The following is a 17,963-nucleotide window of genomic DNA, read 5'->3' as shown; positions in this document are numbered from 1 at the left end:
AAATGGCCAAAGGATATGAACAGACATTTTTATAGAAAAGAAATACAGATGACTCTTAAGAGAAATGTGAATTGATACTACCTGGACATACATCCACTCATCAGATTGGTACAAATCCCAAAGTTTTGCCAAATGTGTTGACAAAGCTGTGGGGAAGTAGGCACCATCATATATTACTGGAGCCAGCATAAATTGGTACAACCATACAACAGAGCAATTTTCGCAATATGTATAACAAAGTGCAAATGCATGGGCCCTTTGACGAAGCAAATCTACTTCTAGGAGTCATGATATTTGTCTTTCTCTGACAGACTTATTTTGTTTAACTTAATACTCTCTAGCTCCATCCATGTCATTGCTGAGGCAAGATTTCATTCTTTCTTATGGCTGAGTAGTATTCCATTTTATATAGAAGATGTGAGATATATATGTATATATGTATATATATATATATATATATATATATATATATAGTTTATCCATTCATCAATCGATGGACATGGGCTACTTCCATAATTTGGCTATTGTAGATAATGCTGCTATAAATATCAGGGTGCATGTATCCCTTTGAATTAGTATTTTTGTATTCTTTGGGTAAATACCTAGTAGTACAATTGCTGGGTTGTAGGGCAGTTCCATTTTTAATTTTTTAAGGAACCTCCATACTGTTTTCTACGTGGCTGCACCAGTTTGCATTCCCACCAACAGTACAAGAGAGTTCCAAATTGGGGAAGTTTTTAAACAAATATATGAATAGATCTTAATGCTGTAGTTATGTGAAAAAAACAAGATGAGCATTCTCCACCAAAAGTACCAGGGCTCTTGGAGAAACTTCTAGGACTGGGGCAGGAAATATATAGGAGGAATCTGGAGTATCTTGCAATGACACAAAGTAAAGAAGGTCTCCATAAAAACACCATGATGTACACACCTATTAGAATGGCCAAAAGCCAAAACACAGACAACACCAAATACTGATGAGGATGCAGAGCAGCAGGAACTCTCATTCATTGCTGCTGGGAATAGAATGCAAAATGGTACAGCCACTTTGGAAGACAGTCTCGCAGTTTCTTACAAACTAAATCTACTCTTGAAGTTGGTGTGCAAGATGGCAAAGAAGGGTGTGAAGACCATCACTTCCGTGGCTGTGACCAGTGCTCTGCCCATCATCCAGAAGCTAGAGCCACAAATTGAGGTTGCCAATACCTATGCTTGTAAGGGGCTAGACAGGGTTGAGGAGAAACTGCCTATTCTGAATCAGCCAACAGACAAAGTTGTTGCCAATGCCAGAGGTGTTATGACCGGGGCAAAAGATACTGTGACACTACTGTGACCGGGGCCAAGGATTCCATGGCCAGCACCATCACTGGGGTGATGGACAAGACCAAAGGAGTGGTGACAGGCAGCATGGAGAAGACCAAGTCTATGGTCAATGGCAGCATTAACACAGTCTTGGGAGGTCGAATGGTGCAGATGGTGAGCAGTGGAGTAGAAAATGCGCTCACCAAATCAGAGTTGTTGGTGGACCAGTACCTCCCTCTCACTGAGAAAGAATAGAAAAAGAAGCAAAAAAAGTTGAAGGATTTGATACAGTTCAGAAGCCAAGTTATTACATTAGACTGGGATCCCTGTCTACCAAGCTCTGCTCATGTGTCTACCAGCAGGCTCTCAGCAAGGTTAAAGAAGCCAAGCAAAAAAGCCAAGAGACCATTTCTCAGCTCCATTCCACTGCTAATCCGATCGAATTTGCCAGGAAGAATGTGCAAAGTGCCAACCAGAAAATTCAAGGTGCTCAGGATATGTTCTGTCTCTCCTGGGTGGAGTGGAAGAGCATTGGCTATGATGATACAGATGAGTCCCACTGTGCTGAGCACTTTGAGTCACGTCCTCTTGCTATTGCCCGCCACCTGACTCAGTAGCTGCAGACCACGTGCCACACTCTGCTGTCCAATGTCCAAAGGTTACTGCAGAACATCCAAGATCAGGCCAGTCCCTTGGGGGTGATGGCTGGTGACATCTACTCAGGGTTCTGCAATACTACCTCCTTTAAGGAAGTGTTTGATGGCCTCCTCACTTCCCACAAGGGGCAGGCTGCAGAAAATGGAGTATTTAGATGATGTGATGGATTATCTTGTTAACAACATGCCTCTGAACGGGCTGGTAGGTCTCTTTTATCTGTAGCTGACCAAGTCTCAGAATGCTCAGAACCAAGGTGCACAGAAGGACACAAGCTGTCCGGAGGCCCAGCAGCCTGAGCACAGAACACGTTAAAGCTCTCCTTGTCACCAGTACGTGGTACAGCCAGCTGGAGGAGACTTTCTGTGATGCTGAAATTGACCTGCTAACAACTCTGAATTGGGGAAGCCAGCTAGCCAGAGAAAAGGTCCTCAGTTGTAGTCATTTCTAACTGGATTAAGAGCTTTGAAATTTTTGGCCTTAGCAGATGAGCTCGGTTGTTTACCTGGCTGGTAAGAAAAGAATGATAGATTGGTCAGAGCCTAGCCAGGAGTCCCAGAAAGTTTCCATGCATTTATGGTCTCATCCTATTATCATTGTTGCTGTTTGTTTGTATTGAATAAAAGCACCATCATGTGGGCTGTGGTGTGGGCTGGTGTCTGCTCTGGTCCGGTCTGAGCAGGCTTCATCTCACCGGTTTGTCTCACAAAGCATGCCTGTACAACTTTTTTTAAAAATTATTTTTCATGAAGGAATGCGCCCTATGAATTCAATAAAATTCACCGCAGAATAGATAAAAAAAAAACCTCACCTCAAAGCTCTACAGTAAAAAAAAAAATTAGAAAATGGAGAAAACACCTGAATAGACATTTCACTGACGAGAATATACAGATGACAAATAAGGGTATGAAAAGACATTCAACATCATTAGCCATTAGGGAAGTGCAAGTTAAAACCACAAAGAGATATCACTACACGCCTATCAGAATGATTAAAATAAAAAATAGGGATGACACCAGGTGTTGGCAAGGTTGTGGAGAAATTGGATCACTCTTACATTGCTGGTGCGAATATAAAATGGTACAACCATTCTGGAAAACAGCTTTGGAGTTATTCGAAAAACTGAACATGCAGTTACCCTGTGACCTAGCAATTGCACTCTCGGCCTTTTCCCCCAGAGAAGTGAGAACATCCGTTCGCACAAAAACCTGTACCTGAATTTTCATAGCACCTTTATTCATAATAGGCCAAACCTGGAAACAACCCAGATGTCCTCTGAAACGTGAATGGTAAGAGAAACTGTGGTACATCCAACTCATACAACTCAGCAATGAGAAGAAACTACAACTTGGATGAATCTCAAGGGAATAATGTTGAGTGAAAAAACCAGTCTGTGAAGTTACATATTGTATGGTTCTGCTTATAGAACATTCTCGAAATGACACAATAGAGAGGGAGAGCAGATTAGTGTTTGCTGGGGGTTAGTGATAGGGACGTGGAGAGAGGAGAGAATTATAAAAAAACAACACAAGGGATCCTCGTGAGGGAACGGTTCTGTATCTTTGCTGTGCAGTGGGTACACGAACATGCACATGTGATAAAATGGCATAGAACTAAACACACACGTGTACAAACGACGACAAGTGAAGCTGGGGGGATCGGGATAAGACAGTGGATGTTATCAGAGTCATTATCCTGCTTGGGATATTTTACCAGGGTTGTTGTTGTTTTTAAGATTTATTTATTTTATTTTAGAGAGAGAGATAGGGCGAGCCTGCAGGGGAGAGGGACAGAGTGGGGAGAGAGAAGCAAACTCTGCACTGAGCATGGAGCCCAACTCGGGGCTCGATCCCAGGATCCTGAGATCGTGACCTGAGCAGAAATCAAGAGTGGGATGCTTCACCTCCTGCACCACCCAGGTGCCCCTGTACCAGGGTTTTGTAAGATGTTACCCCTGGGGGGAAGTGGGTAAAGGATACACCAGAGTTCTCTGCATTATTTTTTAACTGCATGTGAGTCTATAATTACCTCAAAATAAAACTTTAATTTAAGGTTCTTCTTTAAAAAAAAATTTAAGCATCCCTGGAAGGATACACATAATAGCAACAGTCAAGATTACCAGTGTCAGTGGTGGGGGGGGAGTGGGCAGCACCTGGGTGGTTCAGTTGGTTAAGCCTCTGCCTTTGGCTCAGGTCCTGATCCCAGGGTCCTGGGATTGAGTCCCACATCGGGGCCCCCCTGCTCAGCGGGGAGCCTGCTTCTCCCTCTGCCTGCCACTCCCGCTGCTTATTCTCTCTCTCTGACAAATAAATAAATAAATAAATAAATAAATAAATAAATAAAATCTTAAAAAAAAAAAGATTACCAGTGGGGTTTAGCAGTGGGGAATATGAGCAGATGGGTGATGGGGGTGGAAGAAGGCTTTTCACTAGGTACCTTGTGTACTTTTTGGTTCTTTTGGTTTTTATAAATAAAATGTAAAACAACTAAAAGCCACACTTGCTCTCTTTCCACTCCCCTTTCTGACCACATTCCCCCAGATGTGTTTCCAGGACGACCGAGGCTAGATCCAGCGTGTTCGCTTATTTTATCTCCATAGCCTGCTGCTTTCTTTCTGGAAAGACGGTCCTTGTAGTTCTGACAAGTTTCCAGGCTCACCTGAGTCATGCGTTTGAGCCATTTTCAGTCTCTCCCCATTCACTGGCACAGCACACCTTTTCCTGGCCGGATTTTGATTTCACAGTCGTCCAGCACTGATCTGAGGACTCTGTTGAAATTCTTAGGGTAGTTTTCCCTGGGTTTAAAAATTTTTTTCTAGATGTGTTTCAGAATCCTTTTTGGCATTTATAGAAATTTGGGTTTGGGATTACATTAAACTTGTAAATAATGTAGGAGAGAATGGTCATCTTTATACTAATTTTTCACTAGGAGCATGAAGTCTATTTCTTTGTCTTCTTTTCCATCCCTCAGTGATGTTATATGGCTTTTAGTTTGCCTTTGATATGTCCATTAACAATTATACTCTTCATAGATACTTTATAATTTTGACTGTCATGGAGAGGATATCTTTTAAAAAATATGTCATTTTGGGGCACCTGGGTGGCTCAGTCATTAAGCATCTGCCTTCAGCTCAGGTCAGGATCCCAGGGTCCTGGGATGGAGCCCCGCATCAGGCTCCCTGCTCAGCAGGGAGTCCGCTTCTCCCTCTCCCACTCCCCCTGCTTGTGTTCCCTCTCTTGCTGTCTCTCTTTCTGTCAAATAAATAAAAATCTTTAAAAAATAAAATAAAATAAAAAATATGTCATTTCTTGTAGACATTCAAAACAACAATGCTATTGACTTGGGTTTTATCTTCTATATGACTTTTAATTAATTTTACTAGGGTTTTTTTTGGGGGGGGGTAATAACTTTTTTAACCTGTCTAGATATACGATCACATTGCCTACAAATAATCATATAGTTTAAATCTTCTTTTCCAATATCATAAACCTTTTTATTTATTTTTAAATTTTCTGGCCCAAACTAATAGACATTGGTAGAAGACATTTTTGTTGTGTGTGTGTATTCTGTAATCTTTTTATACCCAATATATGAGGGTGTTTTTCCACCATTGATTTTATTGACTTTGTACTATTCCACTATATATGTGTCACTGTATCACCAAGTGAGAAGGATGCTGTAGCAGTATCTCCACTTTGTCAGGTGGCCAAGGGGGTTTATGAGGGGACCATTGATGAAGGAGTCTTCTAGCCTTGAGCGAGGCCTTGGTTGTGTGTTGGACTTGTGAGGTCTCTGTTCTGGTCCCGGCTGATTCTCATTTATTCTTTTCATGCATAAACAGTAATCAGGCACCTGCCTAGGTGCTCGGGGGAGAAACTCCCAATAACACAAGGTTCTTATTAGCTATCGGGCAAGTCCCTTTTGTCTTCTGAACCTCAGTGTTCCTGTTTGTAAGATGAAAATATTAATAACACCATTCCTATATACCCTACCTAGGTTCATGTGTGGATTCAATGAGATATTAGAGAATTTTAAAGTGTTGCTAGAAGGGACCTCAGGAAACATCACTTATTAGATGAAGAGTAGCAGAGAAGGGAAATGACTTGCCCACAGTCACATAGTTCCTGGGATAGCAAGGTCTCAAACTTGGGTCTCAGGCTTCCAACCACCTTGAGAATACAGAAACTCCAGGGTTTCAGCCTTTGGGGTTATAGATTCCTCGAGCCACCCATGTCCTCTGAAGAGCAAGAAGGGCCAAACTTGGGGCACCTGGGTGGCTCAGTCAGTTAAGTGTCTAACTGACACTTAAATCATGACCCGAAGGCAGAAGCCTCGGGTCATGATCCCAGGGTCCTGGGATCGAGCCCCGCATCACGCTCCCTGCTCAGCGGGGAGCCTGCTTCTCCCTCTCCCTCTGCCTGCCGCTCCCCCTGCTTGTGCTCTCTCTCTCTCTCTCAAATAAATAAATAAAATCTTAAAAAAAAGAAAAGGGCCAAACCTGGAAGCACTATATCTCCATACACCTCCCTACATCCATCCCCCAGCACCAACCTACCAACCTGTTCTGGGCAGTCCTGGGAGGGACCCAGTGAATGATCCATGTATCTCCTCCCCCAACAGGGCGCCTCTCCTCTGCACCTGGCTGTGAAGCACCACTTCCCTGCCTTGGTCCAGCTTCTCATCAACGCCGGCAGTGACCTGGATGCCACCGACAATTAAGTGGTTGCAGAAACCGTCTGGGCCCCAGGGAACCTCTGGGCACCCTCCCAGGCTGGCAGGGCTTGGCTGCCATCTCCTAGCATGGCTCGGAGTTGAGAAATTACTTTTTTAGTTTATAAAAAAGCTGTGTGAATATTCGTTGAAGGTAACATCATTTTACCAACCATTCCTCTATTTTGAACATTTTGGTGGTTTCCAGGTTGTTACCATGGTCCGGATAACACTGCAGTAAACATCTTCCTACATTCCACCGTTTCCTTTCATTGATTTTTCTTTTCCTTTAGGAAAATTCCCAGGACAGGGGTGAGTGGGGCAGTCTTGTGTCACAGGAGGCCTCTGAGTCCTGCAGTTGTGCTCAGTCAGGAGCCCTTTGAATTCCCCATCCCCACAGTCCTCCCCCTGACCACAGAGCCCTCAGTGCCCGTACCTACAACCACGAGTGGTGGAAAGCAACTTGGCAGGATACAGCATATACCTTCAAAATGATCACTTTGCACTTTAATGAATTGAGCCTCAAGAAATACATTAAAAGCTCATGCACAAAGATATTTATTGCAGCATTGCTTATCAATCTTCAATTTGCAAATGGCCCAAATATTTAATAATAAAGAAGTGATCAGGTAGCTTATGGGCTAGACGTAGATTACTATGGAGCTGTGAAAAATGGTGTTTGTCATAATATATGGACATGTTAGGTAGAAAAAATGGATGCAAAATGTATATATGGGATGATCTCCTGTAAAACCAACAAATCAAAAGCACTCTACATTAATGACTAGAAGAAATATATTAGGATTGTTACAGAGCTTGACTTAGCTAGCAAGTGGTATTTTTTTCCTTTGTTCTTTCTGCTTTTTTGTTTTTACCAAGTTTTCTCTGGTATTGTGTTTATGACTAAACCCAGCTTACTCTCTTCCATAACTTTTAGATAAACTTGTTAAGGCCCAGTTAGGAGTGGACCCACCTTGGACCTGTCCTGGCTTTGAGCCTTGGGACACTTGTACATGCTTTTCTACTCCCCTGACCCCTTGGCTTCTTCCCCAGAGGCAGCAGACACCCCTCCACCTTGCTGCTGAGCACGCCAGGCAGGACATAGCGGAGATGCTCCTCATCGCGGGGGTTAACTTAAACCTGAGAGATAAGGTACCTCCCAACCAGCCTCCCTTTCAAGTTTTCATGGCTCCCTCTTTGCCAGAGACCCTACTACAAGTCTCCTGCTCTCAGACTGTTCAAGGCTTCCCAGCCTTTGTATACTAGCTCAGATGCAGCCTCCACCAGGAAGCCTTCCTGCCCCTCCATCACCTTCCCCTTCCTCCCCTCAGGTCCCTTAGGACTTGGCCTGCCCTCCTGCTGGTCTAGAACTGTGAGGTGGTTGCCTTCTGTTTCATGGTCCCTCAGACTTTGAGCTCCTTGAGTCGCCAGGTGGCCAGGGGGAGAAGGAGTCGAGGAGCGGTACATCACTGTCCCACAGCCCCCTACTTGTGGGTCAGGGGTGGGGAAGCTTCCCGGCTCTTTGTGCCTCTGGGGTGGCTACTCCCTCAGGTGGCCGGAGAGTCCAGATGACCTGAGGACTTGGAATAAGGCTAAGGAGGTCACAGGCTCATGAGGGGAAGGGGCTTGGACATGTGGCCCAGTCCTTGGGATGGTGTGTGGAAGAGTTGAGGGCAGGAATAGGCCCTGAGACTAGACCTGGGAGGGGCTCCCTGCCTTGACCTGGGCCCCAGGGCAGCCGGCCAGGTGCAAAGAGGAACTTCCTAACTCCCTGCACGTGCCTGGGGATTAAGGCCAGCCCTGTGCGGGAGGCCTGGAGCAAAGGGCCTGGGTGGGGTGGGCAGACATGACCTGATGAACCCAGTCCCCTTCTCTGGGCTCTGGTTTCATCTGAGAAGCAGGCCATGTCTTGCTATTTCACAGGTGTTGTTGAGTTATGCAGGCTGGGCTTCATACGCTCTAAGACTTCCTAAATTCTAAACAAGAGGCGGTTGCTGGAATTATTGCCTCATTCTACCTGTGCCTCCCACGCCCCTCGTCATGCCCAGAAAAACCTTTCTGCTCTCCAGTGTAGACTGCTGGAAACCGCTTTCTTGGGGGCAGGAGCGTTTGCAGCTGATGCTAGAGGCCACCCTTCTTACTTCTTCCTTGCAGCAAGGGAAAACTGCCCTGGCGGTGGCCGCTCGCAGCAACCACATCAGCCTGGTGGACATGATCATAAAGGCTGATCGCCTCTACACGTGGGAGAAGGTACTGACACCCTGCACGAGGTCTGTCCGTGTTGCAGAGGCAGTGGCCTTGGCTAGGGGTGGGGCTGGCTTTGAACCCCAGCCCTGACCAATTCAGCCCCGCCCACTTTCCAACGGGGTGATAATCCGTGCCTTACCTACCACGAGGCTTGTCTGTGAGCATCTAGAGATGAGTGAGCACCCAGCCACACTGCAGCAAGGCAGCCCGGAGTCCATGCCATTGTGGACATAGTACGGGATGCTGTTAGAGCTCCTGGTTGATGGATGCATGGGCGCATGCCTGCGTGCATGAAGAAAGAGATGGCAAGTTGGTTTCAGCTTACTGCCGTCTCCAGGTGACTGGAATTGCTGCTGGGGGTGTTGTATTCAGGCAACTTTCTGAGCCCAGAAGGAAACTGTGCTGGGATTGATTAGTGATGCTTGCTGAGGAATTGGGGAGGAAGAGAAGCAGATGTAAGGCCATACTATTCCAATCGTCAGCAAATGGGGGTCGGTGGGGAGTTTTTTGATGTCTTTGAGGTTGTTTTTATACACAGAAAATAATTTTTGCATTTACTTCAGTTTTAAAAATAATTTATTACAAATTTTAAAACCTACTTTTCCTTGGGGCACCTGGGTGGCTCAGTCGGTTAAGTGTCTGCCTTCCGCTGGGGTCACGATCCATGATCCTAGGGTCCTGGGATTGAACCCCGCATCAGGCTCCCTGCTCAGTGGGGAGTCTGCTTCTCCCTCTCCCTCTGCCCCTGCTCGTGCATGTGCTCTCTCTCTCTCTTGCTCACTCTCTTAAATAAATAAAATCTTTAAAAAAAACCACCTAGTTTTCCTTAAACTTATAAATTCATTTTATAAACCTTATCCCATTTAGACAACTGGTATTTTTTTAGGAATCTTAGGAATTTCCACTTTCAAGGAAGCCTTTTAATTAATCTTTGGACCCATGTTTGAACTATCTTAAACATTTTAAACTGAATAATTAAATTTGATAGTTTTTTTAAGCACGTTCCTTCCTTTTTTTTTTTTTAAGAGGGAGGTGGGGGCAGAGGGAGAGGAAGAGAGAGAATCTCAAGCAGGCCACTGGGCTCGATCCCACAACCCTAAGATCATGACTTGAGCCCAAGTCAACAGTTGGACGCTTAACTGACTGAGCCACCCAGGCGCCCCCTAAATTCTTAAACTATCCTAGTAAAATCTGGTAAATTAAACCTATAAAGTGAATCTCAAATATCTTAAACATTCCAATATTGTTTGCAAACTTAGTAAGCTTCTCTAGTACCGCTCAAAAAAATCACTATTTCAAAATCAATTGATTAATTACAAATTTCAATAGGAATCATAAGATCTGCTCTTTCACGGACATGCTAGATTCGCAGAAACATTACAGCTCCTTTGCATACAACAGGTTACTCCTAAATGTAACCCGAAAATATTAATACCAAGAACTTGATGAACTGATTCATCTCTGTGCTTAATTCTAACACCTCAGACTTTAAAAGTTCTCAACGCTAAGGCAGCGGCGCAGTTAGAATCACAAACCTCCCTCCCATCCCCAGGCTAATTCAATCCAAATCTCTGGTGTACGGATCCAAGCATTGGTAGTTTTGTTTTTTATTTATTTTTTTAAAAATTTATTTATTTGACAGAGAGAAAGAGAGGGAACACAAGCGGGGGAGTGGGAGAGGGAGAAGCAGGCTTCCTGCCGAGCAGGGAGCCCGATGCGGGGCTCGATCCCAGGACCCTGGGATCATGACCTGAGCTGAAGGCAAACTCTTAACGACTGAGCCACCCAGGCGCCCCTTGTTTTTTATTTTTACTTATTTTTTAAAGATTTTATTTATTTGACAGAGAGAGAAAGAGAGAAAGCACAGGCAGAGGGAGAGGGAGAAGCAGACTCCACCCTGAGCAAGGAGCCCGATGTGGGGCTCGATCCCAGGACCCTGAGATCATGACCTGAGCCAAAGGCAGAGGCTTAACCAACTGAGCCACCGAGGTGCCTTAAAGATTCTATTTTTAAAGATTTTTTTTAAAGATTTTATTTTTTAAATTAATCTCTACACCCAATGAGGGGCTCAAACTCACACCCCCAAGATCAAGAGTCTCATGCTCTACCAACTGAGCCAGCCAGGTGCCCCAAGCATCGGTGGTTCTTAAAGCTCCCAGATGATCCCAATATACAGAAGCAGCTGGGAACACTGTTGGGGAACCTCCCCAGGTGAGAGCCAGTCTCCCTGGTCATCACATCAAGGTGATCAGCCAGACACTGTTGACCAGGATGTAAGATTTGCAGCTGCGGATGCCAGAACTCACCCGAGCTTTTTTAAGACCCAGAACTCTGTATCCACATTCTTTAGAGGGGCTTACTTAGGCTTTTGTGGGTTTAACTTATGCTATCACATAATTCTTTTGTAACTTCTCATTTTATCACCTGCTTTGCATAGAAATTCTGTAATCCTGCCCTTCACTACTTGTTGGGATTCAGCAAATCTAGTTAGTGCCTGATCCTTGGCTTGACTGGTGTTAGCCAGAGCCGCTGAGTCCTTCTGCTGACACTTGCGCTGTAAGAACACAGAGAAAAGAGAGGAATTGGGAAGCCTTCCTGGAAGAGGTGGCCTGTGGGTGATCTTTGGACTGTGGCAATGGGGTTGAGGGACAGGCAGGTGAGAAAAGGCAATCTAGGTGGAGTGTGAGCTGCTGGGGTTCCGGAAGTCCAAGCAAGGCACAGAGTGAGAAACCAGAGTAGCAGACATGAAGCCCCAGGCCTGGATGCCTGCCAGAGCCCCATCCAGACTCCCAAGGGAGAGCCTGGCAGGGATTTCCCCCCAGGCGGCAGCTGCACTTTGGGGATCTGTTCCACAGGATCACCTCTGGCTCAGGGACCCCAGGGATTGCTGTGGGAAGAACTTGACCTTTAAGCAGGACCATCGGCAGGAAGGGCGGCAATTCTCCTGTGTGCTGTGGCGACTGGCCTCAAGGGACCTGCGGCCTCATGAGTGGAAGAAGCTCGCATATTGTTGGGAGTTCACTGAGGCCCACGTCCACGCCATCGAGCAGCCGTGGACAGGTACCGCCCTGCCTCTCCCCACCCCAGAGCGACCAGTGGGTGGAGAGGTGGGGCCACTGTATATTAGGCTTTCTGTGTTTCTGGGGGGAAAGCCCTGCAACCCACAGCCTGATCACAGCAAGCCACATGCCATCGGCAACATCCCACATGCCTCTCCATCCTTCCAGGCCTTTGCTCAGGCCGTGCCCTCTGCCTCTCCCTCCCCAGTGACCTGTAAACTTCACATTCTTCATGAATTAGCCCAAGCTGATACCAATCATTCACACACCAAACTAAAGGCACTCCCTATAAAAAGGAGAGGACCCTCTATTGCCACCATTATTTAGTATCTGCTTGGAAATGTTGGCCCCGTCGGTTAAGCATCTGCCTTCAGCTCAGGTCATGGTCCCAGGGTGGGATCTTGGATCGAGGCTCACATCGGGCTCCCTGCTTGCAGGGAATCTGCTTCACTCTCTCCCTCTGCCCCCCGCCCCCCATGCTTATGCTCTCTCTCTCTCCTCTCAAATAAATAAAATTAAAAAAAAAAAGGTCCCTGGTACTAAGGCAGAAAACAGAAACAGAAATAAGGACTGTAAATATTAGAAAGGAAGAGAGAGATTTATTAACTTCAGATGCTATAATCCTATACACAGGAAGTCCAGAAGAATCAACTGAAAAACTCAATAATTCAGTGAAATGGCTAAATATGATAAAATATACAGATACCATGGTATTCTTGTGTACCATCAATAGCTTTTTGAAAAGCTATTCCATTTGCAATAGTTTCTAAAAAATATGAATGGCATATGAATAAAATAAAAATTCAACTCTAAAAAAAAGACTTGGGTAGGTGGAATGACATTCTATATTCCTGGCTAGAAAAAGTGTCAGGTAGACATTGGTTTTTCCCAAACTAGTTTAAAAATTTGATTTTTTAAAAAGATTATTTATTTATTTATTTTATTTATTTTAGGGGGCGCCTGGGTGCCTCAGTCGTTAAGCGTCTGCCTTCAGCTCAGGTCATGATCCCAGGGTCCTGGGATCGAGCCCCGCATCGGGCTCTCTGCTCGGCGGGAAGCCTGCTTCTCCCTCTCCTACTCCCCCCTGCTTGTGTTCTCTCTCTTGTTGTCTCTCTGTCAAATAAATAAATAAAATCTTCAAAAAAAAAAAGATTTATTTTAGAGAGAGAGAACAAGTGGCAGGCAGGGTGAGAGGGAGAGAGAATCCCAAGCAGACTCCTCACTGAGCTTGGAGCCCAACGTTGGGCTCGATCCTACAACCCCAAGATCATGACCCTGAGATCATGACCTGAGCCGAAACCAAGAGTTGGATGCTTAACTGACTGAGCCACCCCAGGTGCCCCTGGTTCGGTTTTAATCAAATCAAAACAGATTTTTGAAACTTGACTAAAGGATTCTAGAGTTCACTTGAAAGAATAAAGAGGGAATGTTTAAAGATTTTATTTACTTGAGAGAGAGCGCATATGAGAGAGCACGAGAGAGACAGCATGAGCTGGGGTTGGGGGGCAGAGGGAGAGGAAGAAGCAGACTCCCCGCTGAGCAGGGAGCCTGATGCTGGACTCGATCCCAGGACCCCAGACCATGACCTGAGCTGAAGGCAGCCACTTAACTGATTGAGCCACCCAGGCACCCCAAAGGGGGACTATTTAAATGAATATTCTGCGGGGGAAAGTGAAGAGGATCTAATCCAACCAGACTCAACCTTTTATAAAGCTCAAATAATTAGCATAGAGAGATACCTGGCAGAAAAATATGTACACCAGTTAGTGGAATAGAGCAGGGACTCCAAACGTAACCTCTGTGTCAGATAAGAACTTTCAGAGAGGACAAAGGAGCACGGGTAAATTACGGGGCTGGAGGCAAGGGACAGTGAATAAATGGGCCAAATGAAACCGCTCTGCCAAGGGCAGCCCCATGAGGAAGTGCCTGCTGAGGGCCCGGAGGGGGCCAGAAAGTCAGAGGACGCAGTGGCTGGGAGAGGAGACCTACCTAGGAGTGTAGTAACAAGTTCACCCCTCCTCCCACACTGAAGATCATGGCCGTACGTTGGAATCACCTGGGAAGCCTTAACACCGCTCAGTGCGCAGGCTGCGCCCAGACCCAAGTAGGTTGGAATCTCTAGGGAGGGAATGGGACCCAGGTGTCAGTATTTTTTGGACGGCTTCCCGGGGGTTTCCAGTGAGCACTTACAGCTGAGAACCACCGGCGCAGGGGAAAGAACATGACCACTTCTGTCGTGCACTAAGCCGGTTTTCTCATCTGTAAAATAGGACCACTAGCAGGCAAGGCACAGATTATTGTGAGTAGCCAGAGATGCAGGGAATAGTCCTGTGCGACATGGGATCACAACAGTGAGTGCCAATTCTGTCTTCAGAGCAACACCAACAGGATGCATGGTGGATGCTCAGGAGAAAGCCTGGGGCAGGGGAAGTTCTAGAGTCCCCAACACAAAACCTCCACCCCAACCCCATCCGAGCCTGTCCCTTCCCTCCTCTCCCTATCTCTGGGCTGAGCTCCACAGCACCTTGGAGAAGGGCCTGGCTCTTTCCCACCTGGGCATGTGCAGGAGGTGGTGCAGGGCAGCTTAGAGCTGACTCTGCCAAGGTGGGCTCGGTTGGCTCCTTCTCTTTCTCCCCTCGTGGTCCTCAGGCACCAAGAGCTACCAGGAGCACGGCCACCGGATGCTGCTCATCTGGCTGCATGGTGTGGCCACAGCCGGTGAGAACCCCAGCAAAGCACTGTTTGAGAGCCTCGTGGCCATTGACAGGAGGGACCTAGCTGGTAAGTGTCCCCTGCTCAGGGCAGCACTGGCCCCCCTGGAATGTGACAGAGCCCCCGAAGGTCTGCTCAGACCACAATGCTGTGGTGCTGGCTCTGAACCTTCCAGGTTCCTGGTCCTAGCCTTGTCTACTGGAATTTGGGCAGAGCCCTGGGCAAACCAGTGCCTCCTGGCCCCCATTTCCCCACCTGTGCCCTGAGGGTGCTGGCCCAGGTGATCCTACAGCCTTCACAGCCACAAAGCCACTGATGCTGTTGTCTTCTCCTTGCTGGCCCTCTGTACTTTGATTCTTCTTTTTTTTTTTTTTTTCCTAGCTTGGAATAAGGCTGGAACAGCCTGCAGACTTCTTTTCCACAAACAGTAAGACATATGGGCTAGAACTGGCTTAATAGGAGTTGAACCAGTTCGATCTGGCAAATAAATCACATTTCTGAGGCCATCACAACCTTTTGAGTCTGTCCATTCCAAAAGCCTGGTTTGAGATTCTGAGCACCCTGTGGAACTATCAGGCAAGCGAGATAAAACGTTCAGTACGATTCCCTCATTAAAAACAAAATCAGCTCATGCTGAAAGAGGCTTAAATACTGTGACGTCCACTGGCGTGGTGCATTATGGGGCACAGGACAGGGTCTCAGGCGGTCAGCAGTAGTAATGAAGGCTCTGTGGCACTAACCGTGAAAACGTGGCTAGCATGTCCTAGAGAGGAGGAAGGCGAGCCCCTGTGTGGTGGGGAACTCACAGCTGCTGCAGGGAAGGTGGGAAAACACTCATTTCACAGGGGAGGAATCAGGGACTTTTTTCTTTTTCCAAAATGGTCTTAAATATCATTCTATCTTCTTCTAGCACAAACACTGGCAGGCAATTAAAACAAAAAACCAGCCCGGTGAGGCAGAACCACGGCAACACGAAGCAATAGGATTCTTCTCTCTTGCAGAAAGCGTCAGGAAGAAAGCAAATGCTGACCCGAGGGCCCCCAGCAGGTGCACGGCCATGTAACCAGAGGAGCCAGACCTTCAGGGGCATGGGGCCTCAGAGTGGGGGCCACTGAACAGAAGACGACCACCACTTAAGGGCTTTTTAAAAAAAAAATCGCCGGGGCGCCTGGGTGGCTCAGTTGGTTAAGCGACTGCCTTCGGCTCAGGTCATGATCCTGGAGTCCCGCATCCGAGTCCCGCATCGGGCTCCCTGCTCGGCGGGGAGTCTGCTTCTCCCACTCCCCCCTCTTGTGCTCTTTCTCTCTCTCACTCTCTCTCTCGAATAAATAAATAAAATCTTAAAAAAAAAAAAATCGTTGTAACAGACCTCCCGCTGCTTGCGGTCTCTTCCCCAAGGGTCGGTCTGGGTTTTGCAGGTAATCCCTTCCCACAGGTGGGGTCCTTTACAGCTCTCAGAGCCTCACAGCAGTCCCCTGAGATGCAAGGGCCATCTCTTCAAAGAGGACGCTGAGGCCCAGGATGGATAAAGCAGCCAATCGGCTGTTGCGGTCAGGTGCCAAACCCCGCACTCCTGTCTCTCCAGCGGCACTGACCAAACCGCCCGCCCGTCACCCACTCACTGGCTTTTAATGAGCGCTGCGCTCACTCCACAGCTCTTTCTGTCCCCAAGCTTATTTGTACGCCGTGACAGTTCCAGGAGGCACACACTCTTTTTTTCTCTCTTGTTTCAGGATTTTTTTTTTCAATTTTAAAAATTTTATTTTGAAATCCTTTCAGACTTAAACATTGCGGAACCAGTACAAAGAATTTCTGAATACGCTTCACCATACAGCTTCCCCAAATACTAACATCTTACACAATCACAGCCTAATTTTTAAGACCAGGAAGTTAACACTGATACCGTACTCTTAACTGCTCTTCAGACCTGATTCCGATTTTGTCAGTTGAGCCATTCATCCGAGTCCTTTTTCTGGACCAGGATCCAGTCCAGGACCACACACCTTACATTTAGTTGTCATTCTTCGTTTTACTAGCCCCATACAGAGGGTCACCTCTCCAGAACAGCACCATCTGACAGAACTTTCTGTGGTGACGGGAATGTTCCAGATCTGTGCTATCCAATACATTTACCCCTAGCCACCTGTGGCTGCTGGGTACTTGAAGTGTGGCTAGTGGGACCGAGGAACCAAATGTGTAGTTTAATTTGAATGATTAGAAATTTAAATAAGTTGGGGCACCTGGGTGGCTCAGTCGTTAGGCATCTGCCTTCGGCTCAGGTCATGACCCCGGGGTCCTGGGATCGAGCCCTGCATCGGGCTCCCTGCTCAGCGGGAAGCCTGCTTCTCCCTCTCCCACTCCCCCTGCTTGTGTTCCTCTCTCGTTGTGTGTCTCTCTGTCAAATAAGTAAATAAAATCTTTAAAAAGAAAAAAAAAGTTAAATAGGCATCTGTGGCAAGGGGCAAGCATACTGGGCTGCTCAGCTGGTGTGGAGCTTTGCTTTTGGGTGCTAGGTCAGCACGGGCTGCTTCGGGGCTCGGCTGCGCTGGCGAGAGCGTGGCTCCAGGAAGCTGCGACTCTGGAAGCTTCCCTGTGGTTTCACAGATGTGGTGGCTATCTGCGCAGGATAATAGCCTGGACGTTCTGCCCCCAAGCTCTAATTTGAGCTCTCCCGCATGTGGCACAGCTCTCTGTGGCCAGTTTAGGAGCCCACGTCTTAGAAAAACTCCCTACAGAGTTACCCGCTGGGCCTGAGTCCTGGGAGGCGGACAGAATAAAAGCTGTTAGAGCTGAAAGGGGCTTCAGCCATCACACAGGGCCGGGGGGAGCTGACGGTGGTGCAGCCCTCTGAAAGGCAGCTGCCATTCCGTCTGCCCAAATGACAAAGCATTTGCCCTCTGACCCAGCAGTCCCACCAGGAGGAATTTATCCTGCAGATAAACCTGCAAACGCCATACTAATACGAATGCAAATAAATGTAGCAGAAACCGTGTCGTGCAGAGGGGTGCAGAGGGGTGCACGAGAACTCTGTGCTATCTGCTCAGAGGTTTTTTTTTTAACTGTTCCTATTAATAATTTTTAGAAACCACCTAGAACTTATGAAAAGAAAGAAAAGGAGGCTTTGAAACGAACCTGTTTTACAGGCAGTAACCTGTAGGTAGGCCTGAGGCCTCAGCGTTCACAGCCAGATTCAGACCCCCAGTGCAGCACACGGACCTCCGTGCCCTTTCTCTGCACATGCTGTGGTTTTGTGTTTTTTGTTTTTCATTTTCTTAAGTA

General features: G+C 46.9%; 1 protein-coding gene and 1 pseudogene across 1 annotated transcript in view; both read left to right on the top strand.

The window, feature by feature from the left end:
- ANKDD1A (ankyrin repeat and death domain containing 1A) overlaps positions 1–16,925 on the top strand; it is a 38,333-nt gene extending 21,408 nt beyond the window's left edge. The window contains 6 exon segments of the mRNA XM_064570307.1: positions 6,577–6,675; positions 7,720–7,818; positions 8,821–8,916; positions 11,769–11,973; positions 14,622–14,753; positions 15,686–16,925. Of these exon segments, the coding sequence (XP_064426377.1) occupies positions 6,577–6,675; positions 7,720–7,818; positions 8,821–8,916; positions 11,769–11,973; positions 14,622–14,753; positions 15,686–15,747 (693 nt within the window). The 3' untranslated portion in view covers positions 15,748–16,925.
- Positions 1,028–2,271, top strand: LOC123861992 (perilipin-2-like; annotated as a pseudogene).
- Positions 16,926–17,963: the final 1,038 nt, after the last annotated feature.

This window comes from Mirounga angustirostris, unplaced genomic scaffold (genome assembly GCF_029215605.1).
Source record: "Mirounga angustirostris isolate CCGP_5_RB_7025 unplaced genomic scaffold, mMirAng1.0.hap1 SCAF_9, whole genome shotgun sequence".
Lineage (NCBI taxonomy): Eukaryota > Metazoa > Chordata > Mammalia > Carnivora > Phocidae > Mirounga > Mirounga angustirostris.
Note: the sequence above shows the minus strand (reverse complement) of the source record. Positions and strands in the feature narration are given on the sequence as shown.